At 37.7% G+C, this 24,087-nt stretch overlaps 1 protein-coding gene across 6 annotated transcripts in view; it reads left to right on the top strand.

The window, feature by feature from the left end:
• The window catches only part of NPAS3 (neuronal PAS domain protein 3), a 616,070-nt gene extending 592,986 nt beyond the window's left edge, over positions 1-23,084 (top strand). For all 6 annotated transcript variants that reach the window (XM_066998071.1, XM_066998070.1, XM_066998069.1 and 3 more), the window contains 3 exons: positions 12,541-12,688; positions 15,876-15,991; positions 18,816-23,084. In XM_066998071.1, the coding sequence (XP_066854172.1) occupies positions 12,541-12,688; positions 15,876-15,991; positions 18,816-20,125 (1,574 nt within the window). In that variant the 3' untranslated portion in view covers positions 20,126-23,084. The remainder of the gene's footprint in view (positions 1-12,540; positions 12,689-15,875; positions 15,992-18,815) is intronic.
• The last annotated feature ends 1,003 nt before the right edge of the window (positions 23,085-24,087 follow it).

Genomic DNA, 24,087 nt, shown 5'->3' with positions numbered 1-24,087 from the left:
CTACTGGTTATCCTCTTTTTAGTTCAGCCCATAGAGCAGACTGCTGATTCATGCTTAGCCTGCTGTCCAGTAGGACCACCAGGTCCTTTCCAGCTAAGCAGTTACCCAGCCAGTCAGTCCTCAGCCTGTGTCATTGCAGAGAGTCAGTCTGTCCCAGGTACAAGACTTTGCATTTGTCTTTTCATGTTGTTCAAACACATGCTCTGGATGAATGATCTTGAAGTTTAACTTAGGCTTGGGAATAGCTCAGTGAGTATACTTGCCCGTTATAAGTCCTGCAAAGGCTGACGTGGTTCATATCTTTGCCCAGGGAGATGCTCAATTCTTCTAGCATTTGGAAGAGAACTTTGTAGAAATACCAAGGGAAAGAAATCACAAAACCCCCAAATACTTCATAGCAACTTGTCCTGTTTCAGTGGGGGGGGGGGAGAAAAAAAAAAGCTAAAATTACACTGGCTGTAGAAGGTAAGACCCAGCACAACTGCTGTTCCCCAAAATAGACAAGGCAGGAATTTTGCCAGTCCTACATAGGGTATAATTGCTTGAGATTACAGTGGATAAAAAGCAATAGTATGCAATGTTTTCAAGAAGAGCTGGAAGCTAAAGTAAAGGTTAGAAAACCCTATGAAAAAGTAGATGCAGGAGTTGAGAAAGCATCATACTGAAGAAGATGTGTTTGGTGAATGCCCACAGAATGTATATAAAAACCTGATAGATTTATAAAGGAGATAAAATAATTTTTAAAGATTAAGACAAGAATCCCAAATTGCAATGGTAGATATACGGATAAAAAGAAGCACAAATAAAATTGCTACTCTTGCCTATTCATTGATAACATATCAGAAAAAAAATGGAAAAGTAAGACCAGTACATCCTGCCTTCTCATCCAGGTTATTCAAAGACATCAAAGAGGAAAACGAGCAAAGAAGAAAATGTTGCACAAAATCACACAGAAAAAATCAAGAGGGCTGTTGATGGCTTCAGATCATAGCAGCCCATTAGAAACTTTGAAAAACAGACCTTGTTAACTCTATCTCAGATAAAAGAAGACAAAAGCCGTTTCAGGAATGTGACCATAACAAGTATAATGGTGAAGAAGGTCCGCAAGACTATAGCAGTGACAACAGTCCTTTGTACCCGCTGCCCTAATGAAAGGTCCATCACAGTCATTGTTAAATCTTTCATTGTTTTCAGTAGACATGGGGATTATGCCCTAAAAAAGCAAATGTATATGGACTAAAATCCTGACCCCAGTGAAGTAAATAACAAAAAAATAGTTTCAGTGGGGTCTAGTTTTCTACTTTGAGATTTATGTTACATATAGCTTAATGTCCTTGTGGATTAATAAAATAGCATTTTTACTCTACCTCCACATATGAGTGCATCTATCCCAAAACAGTAATGCATGGTGATGATCTCACAAGTTATTGAAACATAAGCTTTTTTCAAACAGAAATAAAAAGAAGAGGGAAATTGTTTCTATCTTGTTTCGTTCAAGCTTTCGGTGATCATGCTTTTTTCACAAATCTCCCAGCCAATTGCTTTGTATTACAATTCTAGCTTATTAATGTGTTTCCCATCTTATAATGCTTCATGGTTTCAGAAATTAGAGAAACTTCTCATTTATTCATCTTTGCTGTGTTTGTTGAATAAATTGCTGGTAGAATCCTGACAGTTATCGCTTGTCATAAATCAAGTCTCTTTCACGGAGATTGTAGTTAAAATGTGCTGTAGTCTAAAAGCCTGTACACAGTCCAGCATCATGGCTTGGCCGATGGCTCAGCTGACACCCAGCACCTGGCTGAGATGCGACAAGTTGTGTTTGAATCTGAGCCCTCAAACATTGCAAATCTAGCTGTACTGTGGCTCAGATACAGTTCCTAGCTCTGTGTAACATTTCTTGCTAAGAACGAATGGTTGTCATATGCTGCAGGAGTATGTGTCTTCCATTTAATTGAAAAAAATTAATGATCTTCACTGAACGGTAATATCAAGTACTTGCTATTGCAGTTCAATGAAGGTCATTAAGAAAGATGTGAGGATGTATAAAGGTCAAGCCCTCTGAAAGCAGCCATGAATATACTTTTGGACAAATATAGGAAAATGTGCCACCATTTGTAAATGAATATGTTGCTTGTAAGAAAACTGTCAAATGTATATATCGGTATATAATATCTGCTTTTTCATTTTGAAATACTAATTGAGGTCTTAATTCAGAAACCTGACACTGACAAAAAAGATATGTGTTGTCCTCAGCTATTGCATAGAAAATATCATCTTATTTCTCCAGGATTTGATTTACAGCTGTAAGATATTCAGTTTCTTAGGAACTGTGAGCCAGGGCGGTTCATTTCCCACAAAGCAAAGGTCTCTGATGAGTATGTTTGGTAGTACTCCCTCTGATCTACTTTATCTGGTTTCCAGTGGTTAGAATAATCCAGTCTTTCTGAAAATAAACTATTCCACGTTCACCTTTTTCATGGCTCACCTGTTTTCTGAGGGGTATTACCCCCTCAGTCTGCTTTTAAATCAGTTATATATTCATTATTTCTTTATGTATGTTCGGGAGAAAAATCCTATTGCTTTACAAAATATTGCTTAGTGCTTTAGCCTACCAGCTGTAGTTGAACTAACCCTTTTAACTTACGCACATCAGTTATAATTTTTTATTCTCTTAATAACCTCAAACACATGAAAAACAAATAGAATGAGTTGATAATTTCTAACAGTAAAATACACTTCACATATTTTGCTATCATGCTGTGGAATAACTCTGCAATGTCAAGTAGCACACAATTAGTAAAACTGTAGGGGGAAAAAAAAGAAGTGTTTTGATCCCGAGGAATTTTTATCCTAATCAGATCGAAATTTCAGTGCTCTTGTAGTGCTTAATATCTTCAATCACCAAAAAAATCAAACTGATTCCAATGTCAGGTTTTGCATTCTGGGACTGAAATAAAATGCTAAAATATACAAATGAATCTCATGTTTGTACAAGTTTATTATCATCACTAAAAAGCAAGATTGATTCTAAATTAGGTTGATAGAATGTCTGGTGTTTAGCTAATTCTTAAACCAAGCCCTCCTGGCATCCTGATGACAGTCTAGTGTATCTTTTTGTCAAAGTATTGCAAAAGTGTTGGTCTGACCACCTGCACAATCTTCCTCTCTGTCCATATCATGATGTCCAACAAAGATTTCTACTTTGGAGACTGCCATCCTTATGTCCTTTTGACTAGAGATGATGGTGATAGAGCAAAAGGAGGGAACAAGAGATAAAAAAAAGGAAGAAACTGAAGCATTCAAACAAAACAGGGTTTTGATTCATACCAGGAAAAAAAAAAAGGAAAATGGAATTTGGTTTCAGCCCATGCCTAGTGTTTGTTTTTCAGTCGTAAGGAATCACATGAGCTTTGCACCTAACCAAGAGTATGTATGTTGCATGTATTTTGGCCATGCTCTGTAATCCTGTAGCTGTTGCATTTGCTCCTGCAAATGTTTGAGTTATGAGGGATGCTGCTTTGTCTAGCTCACTTTCTGCTCTCTGACCAATGCCAGTTACTTTAGAAGAAGGTGGAAAACACTCTGCAATATTCAATTATGTATGAATTGCACCCTTTTTTTCTCCATACTATACTATTAATTCATAGTTGGTTCATTGCTTAAAAGATGAGAATTTATACCACTTCCTAAATTTCTGTTTGTGGAGGAGGCTTGGTAATTTTCCTATTACTATTTTACTATTATTACTAATATATTACTATTTAGTAATATTACTATTGTAATATTTGGTATTCTAATTATCCATATGAATATTCAGCTATCTTAAATCCCCATAAATTTCTAATCGTTATGATATCTTCTGGCTAAGTTTTTCACATGCTAGTTGTGTGCTGTTGGGTAAATGTTTTCTGTATGTAAAGTATATAAGAGAGTTCATCAGAAGCACCAGATCTTTTGGATAGTTAACAAACTGGAAAACTCCATAAAGCTAAACCTTTAAGCTATTTAAACCATTGGCTGCTGAACTTGCCATTTCTTAATTGCAGAATTTTGCTTTCTGTAGCTTAGCAATATACAGTTATTTTGCCTCAGATACAGTTTGCATCAATAACACTTTTACTTAATTCCTGGTGCTATTTCATTTTCAAATTAAACCCAACTGTTTGATGCAATACTGATTAGTATATCCCCATTTCAGTTTGTAGGCTCTCTGTTGTCTTTCATAGCTCACTTTTTCTTCATGCACTTGTGCATCAGTCAGTGTAAATACTCTGCCTAAGTAACACAAAATGGCCTCCACACATTTGTCACTTGCCACTAAAACAAAGGGAGAAAAGTGTGCTGTGTATGAAAGCATACTCTGGAGTTTTTTCATGGAGAGGAAAGGTTCAAGAGAAAGCCAGGTAAAGAACATTTGGTAGTCTGGAAAAGTACTACGAGTCACAGACCCTTTACCTTCACTGGTGAGGTTCGCTCCAAGATTATTGAGACCAAAAGTGTACATTTCTTTATTATGTAAGTTAGAAACAGGGTGTTGCTCCATTGAAAATCCAGGTATGATGTAAGGATTTTTTTGTAGCTTCCTATGCTGTGAAATACTCCATCCTAAAACAAAACTCAATGAGGGTATGAAGAGGCTGTTGCAGATCTTTCTAGAATTTTAGAAATACATTAGTGCTGCTTTTCTTTTTTTCCTCTTCTTTTTTTCTTTTTCAAAGGTCTGGGCAGTTGACCTGTTGTCTCTGAGGGAGACAGTTTTCAAAGCCAGAAAGATATGAAAATACTATCAGTAAAATGTATAACATATATCAAATACTTGATAATGTGCCAATAGGTCTTATTAGCACTCATTTAAAAGAACCTGCTTAAATCACCTGTGGCTTTGATATCCATGAGTGATGTGGCTGGTGGTGGATCAATGTTATTTTTTGATTTCTGAAAACTTACAGAGTAAATGAGACGATGTCTAGGACTTTGGTCCAAAGGGCTTTTTGAGAATGCTCTGCCAAACATCTGAAACCTTCATACCTAACCTCCACAGACTGTTAGGTATTGGTTCTGAGATCGTAAGACACTTGCTTTCTTGAAAGTTATTTTGTTTTTATTTTACAAGGATTTTTTGGGAGAGGGCGGGAGGATACTGGCACTAAGCTATGAAGGCTACTAAAGCTTGTGAAGAAAGGTGGAAATTTTGTTGGGATTTTTAATTATTATTCTTTTTACAAGTGAAGTGAAGTGGTTTAAAAGGGACAACATGCTTTAAATATGTCTTATGTAGTTCACTGCCAATAATAGCGAGATGATGGTAAACCTCTGTGGTGGTTTTAAGGGCATTTGAACATTCGGTTGTGCCATGCAACCGTGGCACTGTGTTGTGGATCCCTTTCCTCTAGTGATTAGGCCGAGAAAACCATATTCATTTCACTCAGTACAAGCATCCAAATAGGGACTCCTAATCCAGAAGTGAAAGCATGTGTAAAGGGACAGTATTATCTCCCTTGCAACTGACCATCTTTAATCTATGCAATTCAGAAAGAAAATTAATATAGTTGCCAATCTACTTCTGTATTTTGGTCAGCCCCAGTGAAACTTATTTTTCCTTTCCTATTCATAGAAGATATAGCTGTGTATAGTACACTGATACATTTGGCATGGAAAGGGTTATGTTCTAAAGTCATTAATCTTACATAGATTTTCATATGACGGACATTAATATTAGTGGAGAGATGGAGGACAGATTTAAGCTTCTTGAGCAAGCAGGGCCAAATTTCTCCTCTGATGTTGCATTTTAGTAGCTGAAGGCAAAATTTGGATCTGGGATTTCATTTTCCCCTCCAGTTTGAACAGACAGAGTTCATTAATGATAATGGAAGTTCTGTCTGAAGTTGGTGTTCAAAGCGGGCTTGGGTTTCTAAAGGACCGTTTCAATATTAGCAGAAGGAAATCACTTTATGGCAGGTTTGAAGTTTTAAAAGTCATGGGGAGACAGACAAATCATGAGGAAGAGGAAAAGTTAAGAAAGAGAGAAGAAAACCTAGAGAATCCTAGGTAGAAAAATCTAGAGTTCGTTTTTTCAATCCAGTTTATTATTAAATAAACTTAATTAGCTTATTTACATCCTTTCTATCTGTTAAACAACAGAATAGTTTTCTGATATGTGTGCTGTAAGCTTCTATAAAAGTGTGCATCTAGTGATACACTGAATTAGATATTATGATTCTGTCATTTCATTTGATTAATACCCACATAATGTTTTAAAGTAAACATCCAACCTGGCATTATATATTTTTGTTAATAGTTATTGTTAAACATGCGTTTTTCACGATTAGAAAACTGCAATTTTAAATGATGGACTATGGGTAACTGGTATGTAATAACCATCATGAAAGGAGGAGGGGAAAAAAAGACTCAGATTTTCTAAACAGCTGATTAACTGTTTGAGTAGTGGTTTGGTTTTGCTTTTTTTTTTTCCCTGCAAGGTTGTTGATCCTTATTTGTGCCTGATTTGTCAGGCATTTATGTACGTAACATTTCTATGCTGGAAGATTTAACAATATTCCATACTGCAGAAGTAAGCAATGAATCAGTTGCTATACACAGCATTTTTAGAGTAAATGTATATGCTTAAAATAAGTAATCCAGGTGAATGGAGAATTTAAGTGGGAGTTTGGGTAACAGTGACGTACAGTTTTCTCTCATGCCTATGAACTGCTACTTCCTGATTGAGTTTGGAAAAGATGAATTTATGTCCAGCAATTATTACTGTCTAATATCTATAGCGGGATAGCAGCCAAGGTCTCAGGTCAGTGTTACTGACACGGTACACCGAGTACACCTCATTCTACTCAGACCTAAGAAAGATGCTCTCTGTATGGCATTCAGGGCTTTTTCATGCTGTACAGTTTAAGTAAAATATTTTCTAAAGCCTCATAGAACTGACATTTTTCTAAACAGTTACCATATTTTAATTTTTCTTAAGAGAACTGTGTTGAGAGACTTGAAGTCACCCAGAGCTGGTAAGCAACTGTCTGCAGTGATGGCAGGTAGAGCAACATGACCCGTGGAGACTTTTGTGGTGGCAAGGTGGTATTCTTCTCCAAGCAATCTGCTTGGCCCCACTTTTGGCCTGATGTTGAGAAAGCACATTTGCACACAGCCCTTGCCTACATCCCCTCATCTTTACCCCATACGAATAGCAGGTACTAAATCAAAATGTTTGCAAAGAATTGTATAGGTGACATATTTGCTCACAGTATGACAGACATGTCTCTGTCATCTATTTCATAATGATGTTCAAGTAACAAACATCATTTAGCATTGCTAAATATTGTTCAGTACTTTATTTTTTCATTGCTAAAATCCAGTCTGTGGATGCCTACTATTTAAAACATCTCACTAATTGCAAAATCTATAGAAAAGTCCTTACAACATCAAAGACTCACTTGATCCTTGGAGCTGTTATAAATGAAAAACTGTCTCTGTTACAAGCAAATAAGGCACTTAATGCACTCTTTCTGGCTGTGATGCTCTTTTTCCTGTGGGTTTTGAAAATGACCTTCCTGTAAGCATCAAGGACTGTAACTTTTCAGATAAAGAAACTTGTTCTTGTTTTAAGTCTATGCCAGGTTCATTCCCCTATAGCCCACAGTTTTCAAAAGCAGAAGAAAAAGTAATCCAGAATTAAAAAAAAAAAAAAAAAACCTTCTGTTTCCAGAACGAAGTTACCCTGTCAGCTTGCCTTGGGCCCTAGGTGGAGAAGTGGAGATTAAAGAGTCAGTATTCCTTTTCATGTTTCATCTGCCAGTTTTGTGAATGTAGAAAGAGTACTTGTGGCTGCAGCTAAGTATCCAACCGTGGTATTAAGTATGGCATTTTCATCCTCTTGCAGTAAATTAAAAAACATTCTTATAAGTTTATTACAAGGGGAATTCAGTATCAATACCATACAGTCATTGATAAAGGTATTTCAAGGAGAAGGCTGAATAGCACAGCAGATGTAACCTCAATATTTTCACCAATTATAAAGAACCTCTTTGTGAAGCTGTGTGAATATGTAAGATGATCTCATCATTTCCTATTTACTCAATACTTACCTGAATACGCAATATAGTGTAGCTTTTAAATGCATATGCACATGAGTAAAATGTCCTTTTGTAAGAGACTTTGCTAAAAGACTGCTTTTGATATACAGTTTCTTCATCTCCTCTTCAAACTGAATTAAGCTACTTCCTTCTTCTGAAACACAACTCACTATTTAGAAGCTTTGGCTTTGATTTCTCAGAACAGCCTTACAGGAAGAAACCATGCTCTTTTTCTTTTTGTAACCATATTTCTGAAGACAAACTTGTACTGATTTATTTTGATTTTCTAACAGAAATAGGTTCCTGCAAAGAACACTGACTGTTTCTTCTTCTCCCCCCTCCTTTACTCCACTACTACAAGAATATTGCTGTGCGCAAAGCTACCAAGGAAAACTGAAATCCCTCTGTTGGGAACTGTGTACATAGCAATATATTCATACTTTGACAAAGAAGTGAGATTTTTTTTTTAGTTCTTAGCATTACATACTGTGCATTTCTTGCATGTTAACTGCTGAATTCAAACTAAGTAAATAGGTAGTGTTTCTGCAAATTTTATTCAAGTTTAGCATCCACCATTTTAGAGAATATATGTGTGCAGCTGATGTAAAGGTAACTAGTTTTAAAATATTAACCTTCAGTAATTACCTTTAACTAAAGGGTTTATAAAGATATGTATACATGAATATATAATTATATATGTCATCTCATTCCTCCTGTGTAGGATTTGTTTCATTCTCCTGTTCACAGTTATACTCATTGTAAAGATTGCTCCTGACATCTATTCAGCTGAAAAGCCAGTGTTTTAAAGATTTCTCTGTATTTCCACACAATTTGGCTTAGTAACAAGATCTTTTTTTTTCTCCTTTTTCCTATAAACATTTAACTCCCATTAACATTTTGGAGACATGCATTTGTTGGCAGAAGAAACAGAGTCTGTAAGAGAAGTCACCTTCCCCGCTATTCTTACAAATAGACTGACACACACAGTCCTGCACAATCACATCTAACTTCAGTTACCTGTGCCGTCCTGCTGATGTGGTCCCAACTCTCACTTTCCCAGTATTGCTCTGTCTTCCAGACTGGGTACTCCATGTATATTTTCACACTAGCAAATAAAAGCTTAAAACTGTGCATTTCTCGGTGTACAAAAGTATAGGTCTGAATTCAGCAAGGGAACTGCCTTAAATACAGTCTGATTAAGTTCAGGATGTGGTCCAAATGGCATTACTTTTTCATAAGTTTATACTAAACAGAAATGTGTGATCTTTTGCTAGTAACAAAACATGACTTCACAAGCACAGCTTAGGTTGGACTAATTCTGTACTTCAATTTATTCTCAAAACCAGTAACTTTATTAATGGACTCCCTGTACCTGCAAGGTGAAGATCCTCAAAATGAAACTGAATTTCCTCAGTAACAATAGGCTCTTAGTAAAGCAGACAGATCTCTCTTCCTGTTTTCTCAAAGTTCTCATTTAATTCCTAAGTTGCTTCTTGGCAATGTCAACAGTTAAAAATACTGTAAATTTGAAAGCATTTCAAATGTTTTCATTCTTTCTCTTTCAGCACATTGAGAAATTTCGTACCAAGCTATAGAACGATCTTTCAGACCTGGGTTGGGGGCTGTCTAGTGCACTCTCAAAGGAGATAAGAACCAGATTTAGCAGCACAGCACAGCTGGTCTGCCAGAGAATCTCTTTACAGAGAGAATTTTTATATTGAATCGTGGGACTTCCTTCAGAGCTTGGTCCACAAATCTCTCATATGAGACGTGCTTTAGACAGTTGCAGGGAGGAATATTCTGTATATGTGGTAATATATCTGAGCTGGCCAAATAGAGGGTGGGAATTTGCAGGTAGATGAACTTCATGTAAAGCTCATTTTCAAGACAGTATTTCAAATGTTCTTTGGATGCACAGCTACTTGGGAGCCTGAACTCTGGCTGTATATAGCTCACATGCACCTCAGATGCATTGAATTCTCTTTCTTGAAAAAGCAAGCACATTTTCCTTCAGAAATAACTTGCAAGGTATTAATTTTGCCTTTTTCCATAGTTCTGAAATGAGTGGTCAGTGCAGCTCATGACACAGACTTTTCCAGTAGTGCAACAACCGATATAAATGGCACTGGAGGAGGCAATGACTTGTCTAGGATGAAATGGACTTGAAAGGGCTGGAGGATCTGGGTGCCCATAGTTACCACTGTGCAGAACTGCACAGTGCGCTTCAGTCACTTCCTAGTGTCTCACTTTGACTTTCAAATGTGTGTGTGGGTAGTTGCGAGGATTCATCCTTTACTATTTGTACAGCATGGTAAACTCCTCAGATAAAAATGTTATAAAGAACAGGACAGTATAACTAATAGATACAAGTGCAGATAGAATTTACTAGTTTCTGCCTGCAACCATAGGTGTTCAGCTTTCAAGAAAAGAGACAATATCACTCCAGACTTCCAGGCATATCAATATTACTGTCAGCTGCAAACAAGAGCATTTTGAATGTTCTATTTTACTGAAATAGAAAAGTCCAGTGTAATCAAAACTTACAGCAGTTTCATCCCTTATTCTTCATAACTAATAAAGTTGGACTAATTTATGTGAGATTGTTTTCTAAAATGGGATGCAACATTGGTTTGACAGAAATGCTGGGTAATCAGTTGTTAATATTTTATCTTTATTCTGCTGTATAATGAGGATTTGAAGCCAATGAATTATCATTGCAGAACATTTGGAGCTTGGAATGCAAAAATAAAAATATGGGGAAACTTGTGGATGTTTCCACAAATTCTGTGCTAGAAACAAACCTAGTTGACTAGAGGCTGCTGAAAAACAACAGGACCCAGATCACAAACCTTTGTTCATATTGAAGCTGAACCTTACATTGAACTTTTTACAGGCACTTTTTTATTCAATAGTTTAAAAATCAGAGTTTGGGGTGGGCCTCCAAGGTAAGAGAGAATCTGTTTTTTTAGTGCTGTCTTTATAAATATCTTTTTCTGTAGATACCTGTTGTACATGGATTTAGATATAGCTACATTCGTATGTATAATTAGGGGTATAGACATTTGGTTAACTTGAAAGCTCCAAAGTGTCATTTGTCACATTTATGGTAGGAACTTTAACTGCCTTTAATACTTATTCTTTTCCAAAGTGACTTTTTTCTTTTCCCTCTGAAAAAAAAAATAAAAAAAATAAAAATGTACTTCATGAAACTATTGTATATGAAGCACTTATTAGCCGTAATTAAATGGACAATATGAATTTACTACATCTTTAGGACTCTGGCTTGTTCTGGTTTAGAGCAAGATGATTAATGCAAATACATATTACTTGAGATAACCATTTAGCAGCTAATTTAGCCAAATTTATTACAGCAGTTAGAGGTTTTTCATTTTAGCAGACGGAGACAAGGACATGACAAAAGCAGAAGGTGTATATGAATGCACACTGCCCTCTAGTGCACAAAGCTTTATGGGATTAGTGAGAAATGCAGACGAGAGTAAGTAACAATAGTACCCAGATTTTGTATAGTTCACATTTTCTTTAAAATATTCAGCATCCTTCCTCTGAAAGATTTGTATTTCATCCCCCTTTCCTGACACCGAGGCATCAAATACAAACCAAATCCATTTCAACATGGCAATATTTTGGTTGAAGAGTTACTTCAAGCATCTGTATTTTAAGCCTTCTTTCTGTGAGCATATAATAACACCATTTCACATTACTGACTGCTTTTACTCATTTCTCTGTTTCCTAGCATATTTCAAACGTTGGAGAGAGCTGTCACTCTTTGGCTCTAGCCAAGTCACTCTGTGCCTCCCTTAGGCCTCTTTCTCAGTCTGCTGGTGGATTTACTTTGCTCGGGTAGAAAGTAAATTCTCCCAAGACTTTCCCCCTACTGACCAGTGGAGATTTGGTTCATCTGAGAACTGTAAATTCTGTTTGACAAGATCAAAGAAACAGATGTATAAGTTCAGTAGTTGATATCGCCTGCAATAAGGAGAAATGATCAAAGCAGCAGGGGTAGAGTATCTTCCCAAACCTTTCAAATATCCAGAATCTCAAAGAGGTCTACCTAGGAGCTATGAATAAATCACATATAAATTTGCCTCTTTTTTTCTTTTTCTTTTTTACAATCTGACATTGAGTGCATTGAAAATGTCCACACAGCAATAAGTATTCTGTGAACCAAAGAGATTTGTAGTTCTTTTTACTTTTCTTCTTCCACTAGAGTTTCCAAAAACAGATTAAAATTATACTTTAAAAGCTTGTAAAACATACAACAAGTTATACTGAGCTTCAGATCCTGTGTGTCATCTCATTGGCATGCTGCATTAAACCTAAAAGAAGTTGAGCATCTTTTGCTCATACATGTGGCATGTTGAACAGTGAAGATCATTTTACTACAGTTCTAACATGCAATATATCTTGTTTCTGTTTTGTTTGTATTTTCCCTCAGTGCTGAATAAGGGTCAGTGTGTAACAAAGTATTACCGCTGGATGCAGAAGAACGGAGGTTATATCTGGATACAGTCTAGTGCAACTATAGCTGTCAATGCCAAGAACGCAAGTGAGAAGAATATCATCTGGGTCAATTACCTTCTCAGGTACATTTTCGAGTCCCTTCTCTCTCTTGAACTGCTCTCTCTGTTGCTTGACTGTGCTGGTGAGACTTTTAGGGAAAAAACAATTGCCTGCTGGAGAGAGTTAATGAGAACAACTTTTTCATATGGTCCACCTCAAAATGAATGCCACTTGGTTGAATGCATTGAGATATCGATCACGCCTCGGTACACTGGAATATTTTTGAATTATTATACTGCTTTAGTCTTCAAATAAACCTTCCTTCATCCTTATTGCATGCCTTGCTACCCTGAAATCTACACAACCTCAGCCGAAATATGAAGAAGATTCACACCAACTTGCAGTGGCTGTGTTACAAATCTGGTATGAAGTTTTGGGCACTGGTTTATTTGGTTATTGAAAATGCACAGAAGCAAACTTCCTGGAATACTACAAAAAGCTGTCTCTGACAGGTGTTCACCTCTCAGGCCAGAGAGAGGAATTTTTTCAGAAGAAAAGCCTTGAAATAATTCGTTGCTCCTGTAAACATCAAACAGCATTCACCTTAAAAAGTAAATTGGGATTCACAAACAAAAATATCTCTTAAGACTATTTTAAACAGAAATAATGAGAGACTCTTCCTTGAGAAATTCTTTTTTACCAAGCACAAGTGTTTTTAAAGGGCTGGTTACTGAGCTCAAGGAAAGACCAACAGTCAGTGAGAGACAGTGAATTATAAACCTGACCTTTCTCATCTGAAAATACCTTTCAGCACATTCTGTTATGTGAAAGTGTTCAATAAGATTGGGGGATTTTCTGTTTCATTCCAGAGCAGAACAAACAAACAAATAAAATTTGAAACCTTGAGATTGTCGTGAAATGCAATTGTCATTTTCTGGCCTGTTCTCCTTTTAAGTTGCTTGTCATGGTTTGTTACATTCCCTTTGATGCCATGAGAGTTCAAAGTGATGTCTAGGGGTTAGACTGTGACTTATTATGCCAAGTCCAGCAAGCCCTGAAGAGACCGCGCCTGCCTAAACTTGCGTGTTGAAATACTTCTGATTCCTTCTTGGGGAATAGATGGAAGCAACCCCTTGCAGGAGAGCATTGAGGGATGCTGTGGGAAACCTTACACAGTGGTGGACTGTAAACTGGGGCTCAGATGGTTCTGTTCTGCTATGGTTGAGCGTGGGCAGTTCCAAATATATCCTTACCCTGCTACTTTTTTTTTTTCTTCTTCTTTAAAAGAAGGTGTACACTCAACATCCACAGAGTGAAGCATTAGCTGAGCCTAACCGAGAGGGGCTGAATGCAGCATTTCAAGAATTCAGCTTAAGCCTGCCAACTCTGCACTGGAAGTGCACTGGTCTGCTTCAGTGTCCCAGTCCTAGCAGGGCTTCAAACTGCCCAGAAATATGCTCATTTTCCAGCTGGAAAAGTGTGCCATAAAAAATTATAAACAGTTCCCTCTGTCCCCTTTGCTTCTTTTCAGACACTGAGTGAGCCTAGTCCACAAACATTATTTTATCTATTTTATCTACCAACAGAGTTAATCAAACAGAGAGAGAGAGAAAGAGAGACAAGCAGTGTGGTCTTACTCAAGGCAGCTCACAGAACTTGATTTTTCTGCTGCATTCCCTTTGCTGGTCTGTTAGAGAAAGATTAACTTCTTTAGTGAATTTGTGTTTTTAATTTAGATTTCTCCCAGTCCTGGAATCCATGAAAGATCCAAATGTCCAAACCATATTTTAATGACAGATCAAGGCATAATTAGGTCTACTCTTAGCAGGAGTACTGGTCTGTATACATTTCCATGCATTAGAAAGTATGATTCAGCTGTCTGTAAAAGGATAGACTAATTATAGTGACAGGGAGGATTAATGCTGTTCTTGTTCTAGCAACTTGTTATTCACAGTGTGAAAGCCCTCAAACATCTTTTGCTTGGAGGGGGCAAATTTGGGGACTGCCCTGGGATGCAACAGAATAAAGTCACTTTGTCAGGACAAAACCATAAAGATGGTAATCGTAAGAATGGCATTTCAATGTGAACTGTGTGAACTCTGAATTTTCACAGTACACTGTAATAGGCTGAATATGGGCACAATGTCATTGTGATAGTGTGTCAGTCACTGCTAGTGCTGCCTCACATTGTTCTACACAGGACTGCAGATTTTCTGCTCTATCACAGGGCTGGAATTTGAACTGCTTAGAAATGCTCACCTATTCAAAAATGGTTAAAGACTTTGTTTATTTTCAACATTCCTATGCCACTTAAGTCTAGCTGTCTGTGTTCCCCTATCTTTGCACTGGCTTGCGAAAGGAACATTTTAGAATGTGCAAACCAAGAAAAAGCTCAGGATTTTTTTCAGTTTGTCTGGTAATGCAGCTTTTTTACATTGCAGTCATGTTCATTGCTAACAAGTCACAGGTGAGCACCACATGAGCAGATGAAGATATGATTATAATGGGTGTGTTGACAGTTCTTTATCCCTAACATATGCATCTTAACATGCACATGTGCATCTGTCATATAGTTAGAGTGGTTGCTTTTGGTTTCTTGGTGATGTGGATGCATGTGTGCAGCGTTTTAAAAATATATATCATTTTTACTTATTTCTTGGCCAAACTCTTTAGAGCAGTAGTCATTGCCTTTAACTCTAACTGATCACTTTCTTACTAACTTTATGTATGGTCTGTTTGATTAAACTGTTGGAAGACAGGACATTTAGAAAAACAGGTATTGAAAGGGCTCTGGCAAGGTTGATAAAGAACATTGTTACAGAGATAACTCTAATAGGCATTGGTGGTGGAAGAGAAACAGATTGGAAAAGTTAGAACATGCTCCCTGTCCTTCCAGGCACAGTAATGGGATTGAAATTGAGATATTCTCTTCTTGGATGATGACAGAGTGTAGTTCTACTAGATATCACACAAGCCATGGTGTCCCACTTGAGTAAGAATACTTTGTTAGCTCTAAAACTTCACTAGAATGAAACAATTTTTAAACCTGGTCAATATAAATATTTGACAAGACTATTAAAATTAACCATCATAAAATCCTTGCTGTAAAGCTCTGAGGAAACAAAAATGTTTTTTTTTTTGTTGTTTGTTTGTTTGCTCTGCTATTCTTCCTATTTATGTTCTTTGTTCCTGAACTTTGATATGACAAGAGGATAAAAACATGAAACTGCAAATCATTCAATTTGTATATATTTGCTGTCTCTTCTTCAGTAACCCAGAGTATAAGGACACTCCTATGGATATTGCACAACTTCCTCATCTGCCAGAGAAAACCTCAGAATCCTCAGAGACCTCTGACTCTGAATCGGACTCAAAGGACAACTCAGGTAACACACATGGTGCATCTTTACACCCACTAAAGATCCATATCAAGAAAGCCACATGGTTGCCTTTGTAATCGCTTATACTTCTCAAGGATTATTTCATTTCAACAACAAAAATCCAGTAAAATTAAATTGAAGAAAACTAGCATAATCTTTTAATAGCCTCAGCATTTCCACAGTGTCTCCATTTCCGCAGTTTTTCTATTCATTCAGTGGATATATTCTTGCCTACATTGCACTGAACTAAATAATTGGTTCCCCAGCTAAGCTTCTTGAACAGGTGCTGTGCCTTATGCAAGGGCCCAGAATTGTAACTGTTGAATATAATTCAAGTTCTTATCTTTCAAAAGTAGTCATACTTTCTGAATATAAATCTCTACTGTCAGTCTTTATGACCCTTTTTGCTGTATGAATGCTTTTTTTTTTTTATTAGCCTCACTAGGGGGCAGTGAAGATTGCAAAATTTGTGGGTTTTCTTGGGTTAAAAGAATTGGATTTTATTAGAAGGTATGGGTTCAAGCACTTGCTTCTGAGCTCTTTGAGTGTGGGACTTCAGCTGTTTTTTAAAAGCTAAATGTAATTGTCAGGCTAAATGTATAAATTAGTCATACAGATAGTCCAGTGCATAGATGGTTCACACATTCTCCATTAGTTTTAAAAGTGATTACCTAGGCACAGGTACAGATCAGATGGCTTTTAAAGGAGTACGGTTGCCTGTGGCCCAAGAACTGAGGATGTTACCGTAGCATGCGTTATATATCTGATTCATCTCTCACGTGTATGATAACACTCAAAAAAATATTGGAGAAAATGGATCGCATTGACATAAATCAAGCAAAAGCAAGAGGAGCGGGTCATAATGTTACGTTACATGATATGGCTGTTCCATTTTCATCTTTTGCATTTATTTGTTCTTCTTTGACAGCTTGGTTTGATGGTTTAAGTCAACCTTAGGCACCTATACAGGCTTGACGCCTACCATGACTGAGAATCTCTTCACCCATTCTGAGTGTTTCTTTATATTGCCTTGTTCCTACATAGCCACATACATAACACAGATATGGTGACAAGTTTGCATTTCCCATGTGCACTGTAAGTTTCTTCAGGTGAGAAGTGCACATGCAGTCATGACTCCTAAGGCTGACAGTGCAAGAGAGCATTCTTCAAAGGTGCACAGATGTATACTGCTCAGAAGATGTCTGGAAGCTTTGGTAGGCAGTAGAAACAGAAGGTTTCTCCTCACAAAAAAATAAAAAATAAAAAATAAACAGAAATAGCAAGGGTCCTGAAATCAGAACAGCGTCTTGTATGCAACCAACAAGTTCAGATCAAGCTCTGATAAAATCCCAAGCAAATTGTTTGCAGCTTTAGACTAATTCACCCTAAGCCCACACTTAACCAACCAGAAACCATAGTTTTAAAAATCAGTATATTCCAAAAAATAATAAATAAATAAATAAACAAAAACTGTAAGAGAAACTCGGCCCTAAATGGAACAAAAAGCTGGCTCCAATTTAGGGTTTTGTGGCTGTTAATTTGCTTCTGTGTGTTTCGTTTTTCAATATGGAAGGTCTTAGGTCTTTCTGTTGCTAAGGACTCAAGCAAAAGTCTCTTTAAGTAACTTCAATGAAATAAATGTAAAATCCATTGCTCTGAATCCTCAGGCAGCTTCCCTGTCAAGCCTACCTGCTCCACCATTTCTGGCAAACTGTTTTGTATTGACATGGTTCCAGGGGTAACCAATCTTTAAAGGAAAACTGCCCCTTCCCCTCTCCCCCTAAAACAAGTATACTGAAAAGGGTAGTACTTGGCCCTGATGAGTGAAAAAAAAATCTTTTATTTCCCAACAAAAGATTTCTGGCTGTTCTGTAAGACAGGGTCTCCTGAAGCCTTTCATGACCCTTTCAAACATAGTATGATAATGGAGAGCATTCATTCTCAGAGCTGCTTTGGCTGCCTGAGTCCAGTGGACTAGAGTGTTTATCTCATCCGTATTTGAATTAGGTAGAAATCTAAAACAACTAAAAGAATTCAGGCAAGAAGAGTGACAGTTTCTCAGTGCTGTAGCTGGGCTGTTTTCAATGGCCCTTAGATGATTTGGATCAATCAAAAACTTAATTCAGTGCCTGAATCTTTTTTTCTGTTTTTTTTTTTTCTTGCCCTTCAAGGGAAAATGAAAAGACAGTCTAGCAACATAACAAAATTGTTTTAACTGGTTTATTCATTCAGATTTATACACATATGACCTGCTTCTCCTCTCACACTGGAGGAGATCGGCAGTAATTCCACTGAAGTCAGAGACACTCTGCCGCTTCGGAAGTGGCAAAGGTGAAGGAAAATGAGATGAGAGGACTAAGAATCCTCATTAGTTAATAGTGCTACATCTTGTTGCCTTCCCACTTTAGGAGAACACAGATGTGAAAGAACAATCATCAGAGCATAATGGTCATAATGGGATTGTTCACTGACTCCTCTTTGGATGAGGCAGCTCCAGGGCTGTTGTGCTCACAGTGGTCAAAATGGTTCCTGCCGAGACAGCAGATGGAAAGGCCCCCTCTATCAAGGTGCCTGAGTACATATTCAAAGAAATTTCAGGCCATGCAGCATAGGCTTTTAGTGTGTTTGACAGTCCTGAGTCAGAGAGATTCCTGGTGATCAAAACTCTCCCAACACAATATAGTACATAAATGTGGCTCTACAGAAGAGAACACCTGTTGCCAGAAAAGTTTACAGCAATCAGATCTCATTGGTAGGTCGAAACCTGGACTTGGGCTGTATTATTACATTCTTTTTGCTAACGGTTTGTTTCACTTTCCTTTTGCTTCAGAGGACAATGAGAACTCAAAGTCAGATGAGAAAGGAAACCAGTCAGAGAACAGTGAAGACCCTGAATCCGACAGGAAAAAGTCAGGAAATCAGTCGGATAATGAAATGAACTGTAACGATGATGGGAACAGCTCCAGCAACCAGGACAGCAGGGACAGTGATGACAGCTTTGAAAACTCAGACTTTGAGAATCAAAAGGCCCCTGAGGACAGTTTTGGCACTCTAGGCTCTATGCAGATCAAGGTGGAGCGTTATGTTGAGAGTGAGTCAGACCTGCGGTTGCAGAACTGTGAATCACTGACCTCGGACAGTGCCAAGGACTCAGACAGTGCAGGGGAAGTAAATGCCCAGTCTTCCAGCAAACATCAAAAGAGGAAGAAGAGGAGAAAAAAGCAAAAGGGAGGCAGCATGACCCGGAGAAGGCTGTCAAGCACCTCAAGCCCAAATGGACTTGACTCAGCTTTGGTGGACCAGCCCCAGCTGCTCTCGTCGCCAAACAGTGCCTCAGTGCTCAAAATTAAAACAGAAATCTCAGAACCTATCAATTTTGATAATGATAGCAGTATTTGGAATTACCCACCCAACAGGGAAATCTCAAGGAATGAATCACCCTACAGTATGACCAAGCCCCCCAGCTCCGAGCACTTCCCTTCCCCTCAAGCCAGCAGTAGTTTACATGTCTCCATTCCAGACTCTGTTCTCACCCCACCAGGGACTGAAAATACTGCCAGCCGTAAAACTCAGTTCAGCACCTCATCCAACTCAGCCTTGGCTCCTGTGTCCTCTGACCCTTTGTCACCCCCGCTTTCAGCATCTCCACGGGACAAACATCCAGGAGGTCCCACAACTTCCAACTCTTTGTTGTACACTGGGGATCTGGAAGCCCTTCAGAGGTTACAAGCAGGCAATGTGGTGCTTCCTTTGGTTCACAGGGTAACAGGAACCCTTGCCGCGACCAGCACTGCTGCTCAGAGGGTCTACACCACTGGCACTATTCGGTATGCTCCAGCTGAAGTTACTTTAGCCATGCAGGGCAACCTCCTCCCCAACACCCATGCTGTTAACTTTGTTGACGTTAACAGCCCCAGCTTTGGGCTGGATCCTAAAACACCGATGGAAATGCTCTACCACCACGTTCACCGACTCAATATGTCGGGACCGTTTGGAAGTGCTGTGAGCGGGGCCAGTCTGACCCAAATGCCTGCAGGGAATGTGTTCACGACTGCCGAAGGACTTTTTTCCACTCTTCCATTTCCTGTGTACAGCAATGGCATTCACACTACACAGACTCTGGAACGGAAAGAGGATTGAAATATGACCACATACTGTGTTCAGTGTTATACTCTGAGGCATAGACTGTGTTTTAATTTAGACCTTTAATTCTAGCACTTTGAATTTGAGCAGGTCAGCTTATTCTCTCAATATGATGGTCCGCATTTCATTCCCCTTCTCTTTAACTTGACTTATTCTTTAATGTAAAGATATTTTTTTATTTTTGCCTTCAGAGAGTCGAAGTACCAGTTGCCTGCCATTTTGTCTTCTTCTAAGATGTGTGTTTTTTCCTTTGCATCTTTATTAAGATGCCTTTAATATGTGTATGCCTCTGCCATAGAATACTCAGTGTTGTGGTAAAGAGATTTTAAAGTGACAACCATTGGTTTTACTTCAAAATGATCTTGATATGATCAAGATTAAAAGAGACAAGCATAAACAATGTGCCCTGTTTGACTAAGTCAAATGAAAAGGGGTTTTTGTTCCTAATTCCTTTAAAATAGGGGATAGTATTTTAGAATTTTATGCAGAGTTTAATTCTCTTTTTATGGTTAAGATTTTCTTACTTGCACATAAAATAATTTGGGTTCTTAAAAAGTTAATTTCTGGCCTGTGACTAGAATGTTGAAAAGTTGGACTAAATGTTAATTACTGGAACTTTAACTTAATTTCTAAAACCATGGTGCTATCATTTATTAATCTGTAATGTCTTCATACAATATGCAGCTTGTGGGCTGGGTTTTTTGAAAAGAATGTGTTCCGTACTGGTCTATAGTCGGGTGCTGCAGTCTCCTTGGTTAGTTAAGACAAAAGCCCTCATTAACATTTGCTGCAGGACTTTAAATTTTTTACCTCCAAACTAACAAGCATAGCCTCATATCAAATTTAAATGGGTCAGGAAGCCTTTTTCAAAAAGTGCTTAAAAACAAAAAACTCAATTTAATTGATGCAAGGAGCAGTTTCTTAGGTGCATATTGTTTTGCTTTATTTTTTTCTCAGTGTAACTGAGGCTAATTTTGCAACGTCAAATAACACTTCGGATTAAAAAAAAAACTGAAGAACTATTTAACATGTTTTGTTTTGTTTTTCATTTAATATTATAGAGGGAAGGTTGTAAATTTCTTTTTGTTCTTTGATTTGGGTATTTTTTGTTGTTTTTTCCTTATTTCTAGTGTCGAAACCAATATGTTTTAAAACTAAAGAATGGGTTAATAAGCTTGAAATAGATAACTACAACTGAAAACTGCACATTAAGTAAAAGAAAAGAAATCTCCTATTTTGTCTTTGTTGCCAGAAATCACAGTGTAGTGTCAAACACTCCAAATGACTGTCAAATATAAATTCTTCTTCCACTCCATCTTTGGCAGCTGTTTGTTAAGGCATCTAATAACAGATGTGAGAACTGTAATGTGTACAATGTGTAAGTGTCCTTGGCTGTCAGTCCCATTGCAGTTTCAATGTGTGTTACTATATGCAGTATATACTAAGCTAATGTAGTTGTTTTGTCCTTTGTCTTCTCTGTGCTTTATCTCTAGTCCGGAGTGGTAAAGTCCCATTCCTGCAGTCCTAGTGAACCAGTGATTCTTGGGGGTTAGTGGTTTTTGTGTGGTGGCCTTCCTCTGTAATGTCACCTTATGCTGCTTCCACTGTCTGTATACCTTTTAATTTCTGCTGTTGCTTTGCTGTTGTGTATTCTCCAACCTCTCTCTCCCCTCTTCTCTCTCCCTGTCCACACTTCCCGTCTCTTTCTCTTCCTCTCTTTCTCTCTCCTTCACTCTCAGAGATAAAAGACTCTTAACTAGCTCAAGGTTAATGGAGCCATTTTTTCCCACAGAGGAATTCTGGGTATGACTTACTCTTCCAGTGTACCACACAATGCACTACGGAGTAATGCTCAGATATATTAAACAAATTGATGCCATATAGCCTCAGTTGTTAACATTCCCAGAGTCCCTTGTGCTCTAACCATAAGCAGAGGGTGCATTTCTTTGGTTTTCTCCCAGGTAGGCTGAGGGAGCAATACACAGAGCAATCACCAGTGAGATAGGAAATGCTTTCAAAGGTCAACCAACGTCATTTAAAAAGGAAACTGAGCTTAGAATTGTCATATATATTTGCTTATGTGTGCAATGCTAATATATTAACTCAGCTGTCCTTTGAATTTTTGATCACTCACTGTGTTGAGTCAATTCCTCCAGTAGCTTTGAATTTGAGAAGTAGATCCAAGCCAGTGGAATAATAGCAAAAGGGAATTGGATGCCACAAATTTAATTAATGAGATTTTAAAGGTTACATTTGCAGGATTTATAGGACTAAAAGAGGTGAGAAAGTTGATTGGGAAATTCAAAGTTTAATTTTGGAAGCTCTACTCTAGCTATTGAACAATCAAAGGAGTGCACCTATCAGCTACAAAGAACAGCTAGACAGCTGTTGTTGTTTTGTTTTGTTTTGTTTTTTTTATAAATGTTTCTGTGTTGTGTCAAAATGATTTCTGGTGATTTAAACTAACAGATAATCACAGCTGCTGTCTAAATCCATAGTGTTTAAAATTACAAAATGAAAAAAAAACTTCATTACCTGTGAAGACTGTGTCTGTGTTTTTAACTATTTCTTGTACAAATATATGAAATCTTTTATGAGGAGACTGGTGCCAAGTAGCTGAATAATGGGGAAAGGGATTCTGTTCGTATAAATCTTAGCAGTGTTACCAACTCTACAATATAAAAAAAAAAAATTAAAATGTTAAAAAGTGACAGCTATGGTACATTTATTTTGTGTTAAGCTAACCGAATCTAACTTCTCGAGTGCCTGGCTTATTTGAAACATTTTTTTCATTGATCATTGATAATGCTGCAAATCAGAAATGTACATACTTCATTTACAACAGGGTTCTTTTTATACTTTTGTAGATTCTCATACATGTCATACATGGTTGTCTTTATGTAACTTAATTTTTTTTCATCCCGCAGGTGCCATTTTCATAATAAACTTCTCTTGGATTTGTTACTATCTGGCATCATTTCTTTCACATATAACCATCCTGACTAATGAATGCTGGTAGTATTTGTTTGAGCAGGTACTTTTTAATTGTTTTGTTTAAATAAAATTTAAAAAAGAAAAAAATAACCAAAAATCAAAGAGGATACAGCTAGATTTTATTAACTGTTGCGAACTGAAGAAAAGAAGCTGTCAAGATGTAGGCTAAGAATGCTAATCCAAATACTACAACAAACTTGCCACCATCCTAAATTCTCAGCTACCCCAACTCATTGTCATATTGAGCATTTTTATGCACATTATCAAAGCTAAATAATGGACCTGCAACATTAACCACTGTAGACAGTGTGCATTTTTTCTTGATTAATGCACACTGGAAGAGGTCAGCTTTTGTACATTAATCATTTAAAATGCACTTTATATTTTCATTTTTGTACTCTACAATGTTACAGTGAAACTATTCAGTCACATTAAACCCTACCTATCTAGGCTGCTGATTCTTTTAAATATGTTCTTTCTTTCCCCAGACTGGCAACGTGTAAGTTGTTGGTGACATGTGGCTAGGCTTCCTGCCTTACAAACTGAAACATTACCAATGTAGGAAAGACAAGGCAAAAAGCCTTCACCTCACACCGGGAAAAAAAAAAAAAATAAGTACAGTTTTGATCACAACTATCCACATGTTGGTTGAACCTCAGAAGTGACCAGTCATCAGCGATTACTCCTGCGTAAGCTCTGAAGGACAGAAATGCAGGGGGAAGATGCTGGGGCAGGAGGTGCTGCATGGAGGGGCCCTGGCTATGTGCTGTTGGTGGCCCCATGCAGGGGCTGTGCTGTGGCCAGGGAGGGCAGCGGGATGCCCCATTACCACGTCGAGCATTCTCATCCACCGCCCGCACAGTCTCTGCAGTACTCTGTCATTCATCAGTTTTCTTCGTGGTGCCTGCTCCACTTGCGACAAAGAAAAACTTCCCATATTCCCTATTTTATTTTGTTATTGCTGA

Source organism: Anser cygnoides, chromosome 5 (assembly GCF_040182565.1).
Source record: "Anser cygnoides isolate HZ-2024a breed goose chromosome 5, Taihu_goose_T2T_genome, whole genome shotgun sequence".
NCBI classification, from domain to species: Eukaryota; Metazoa; Chordata; class Aves; order Anseriformes; family Anatidae; genus Anser; species Anser cygnoides.
Note: the sequence above shows the minus strand (reverse complement) of the source record. Positions and strands in the feature narration are given on the sequence as shown.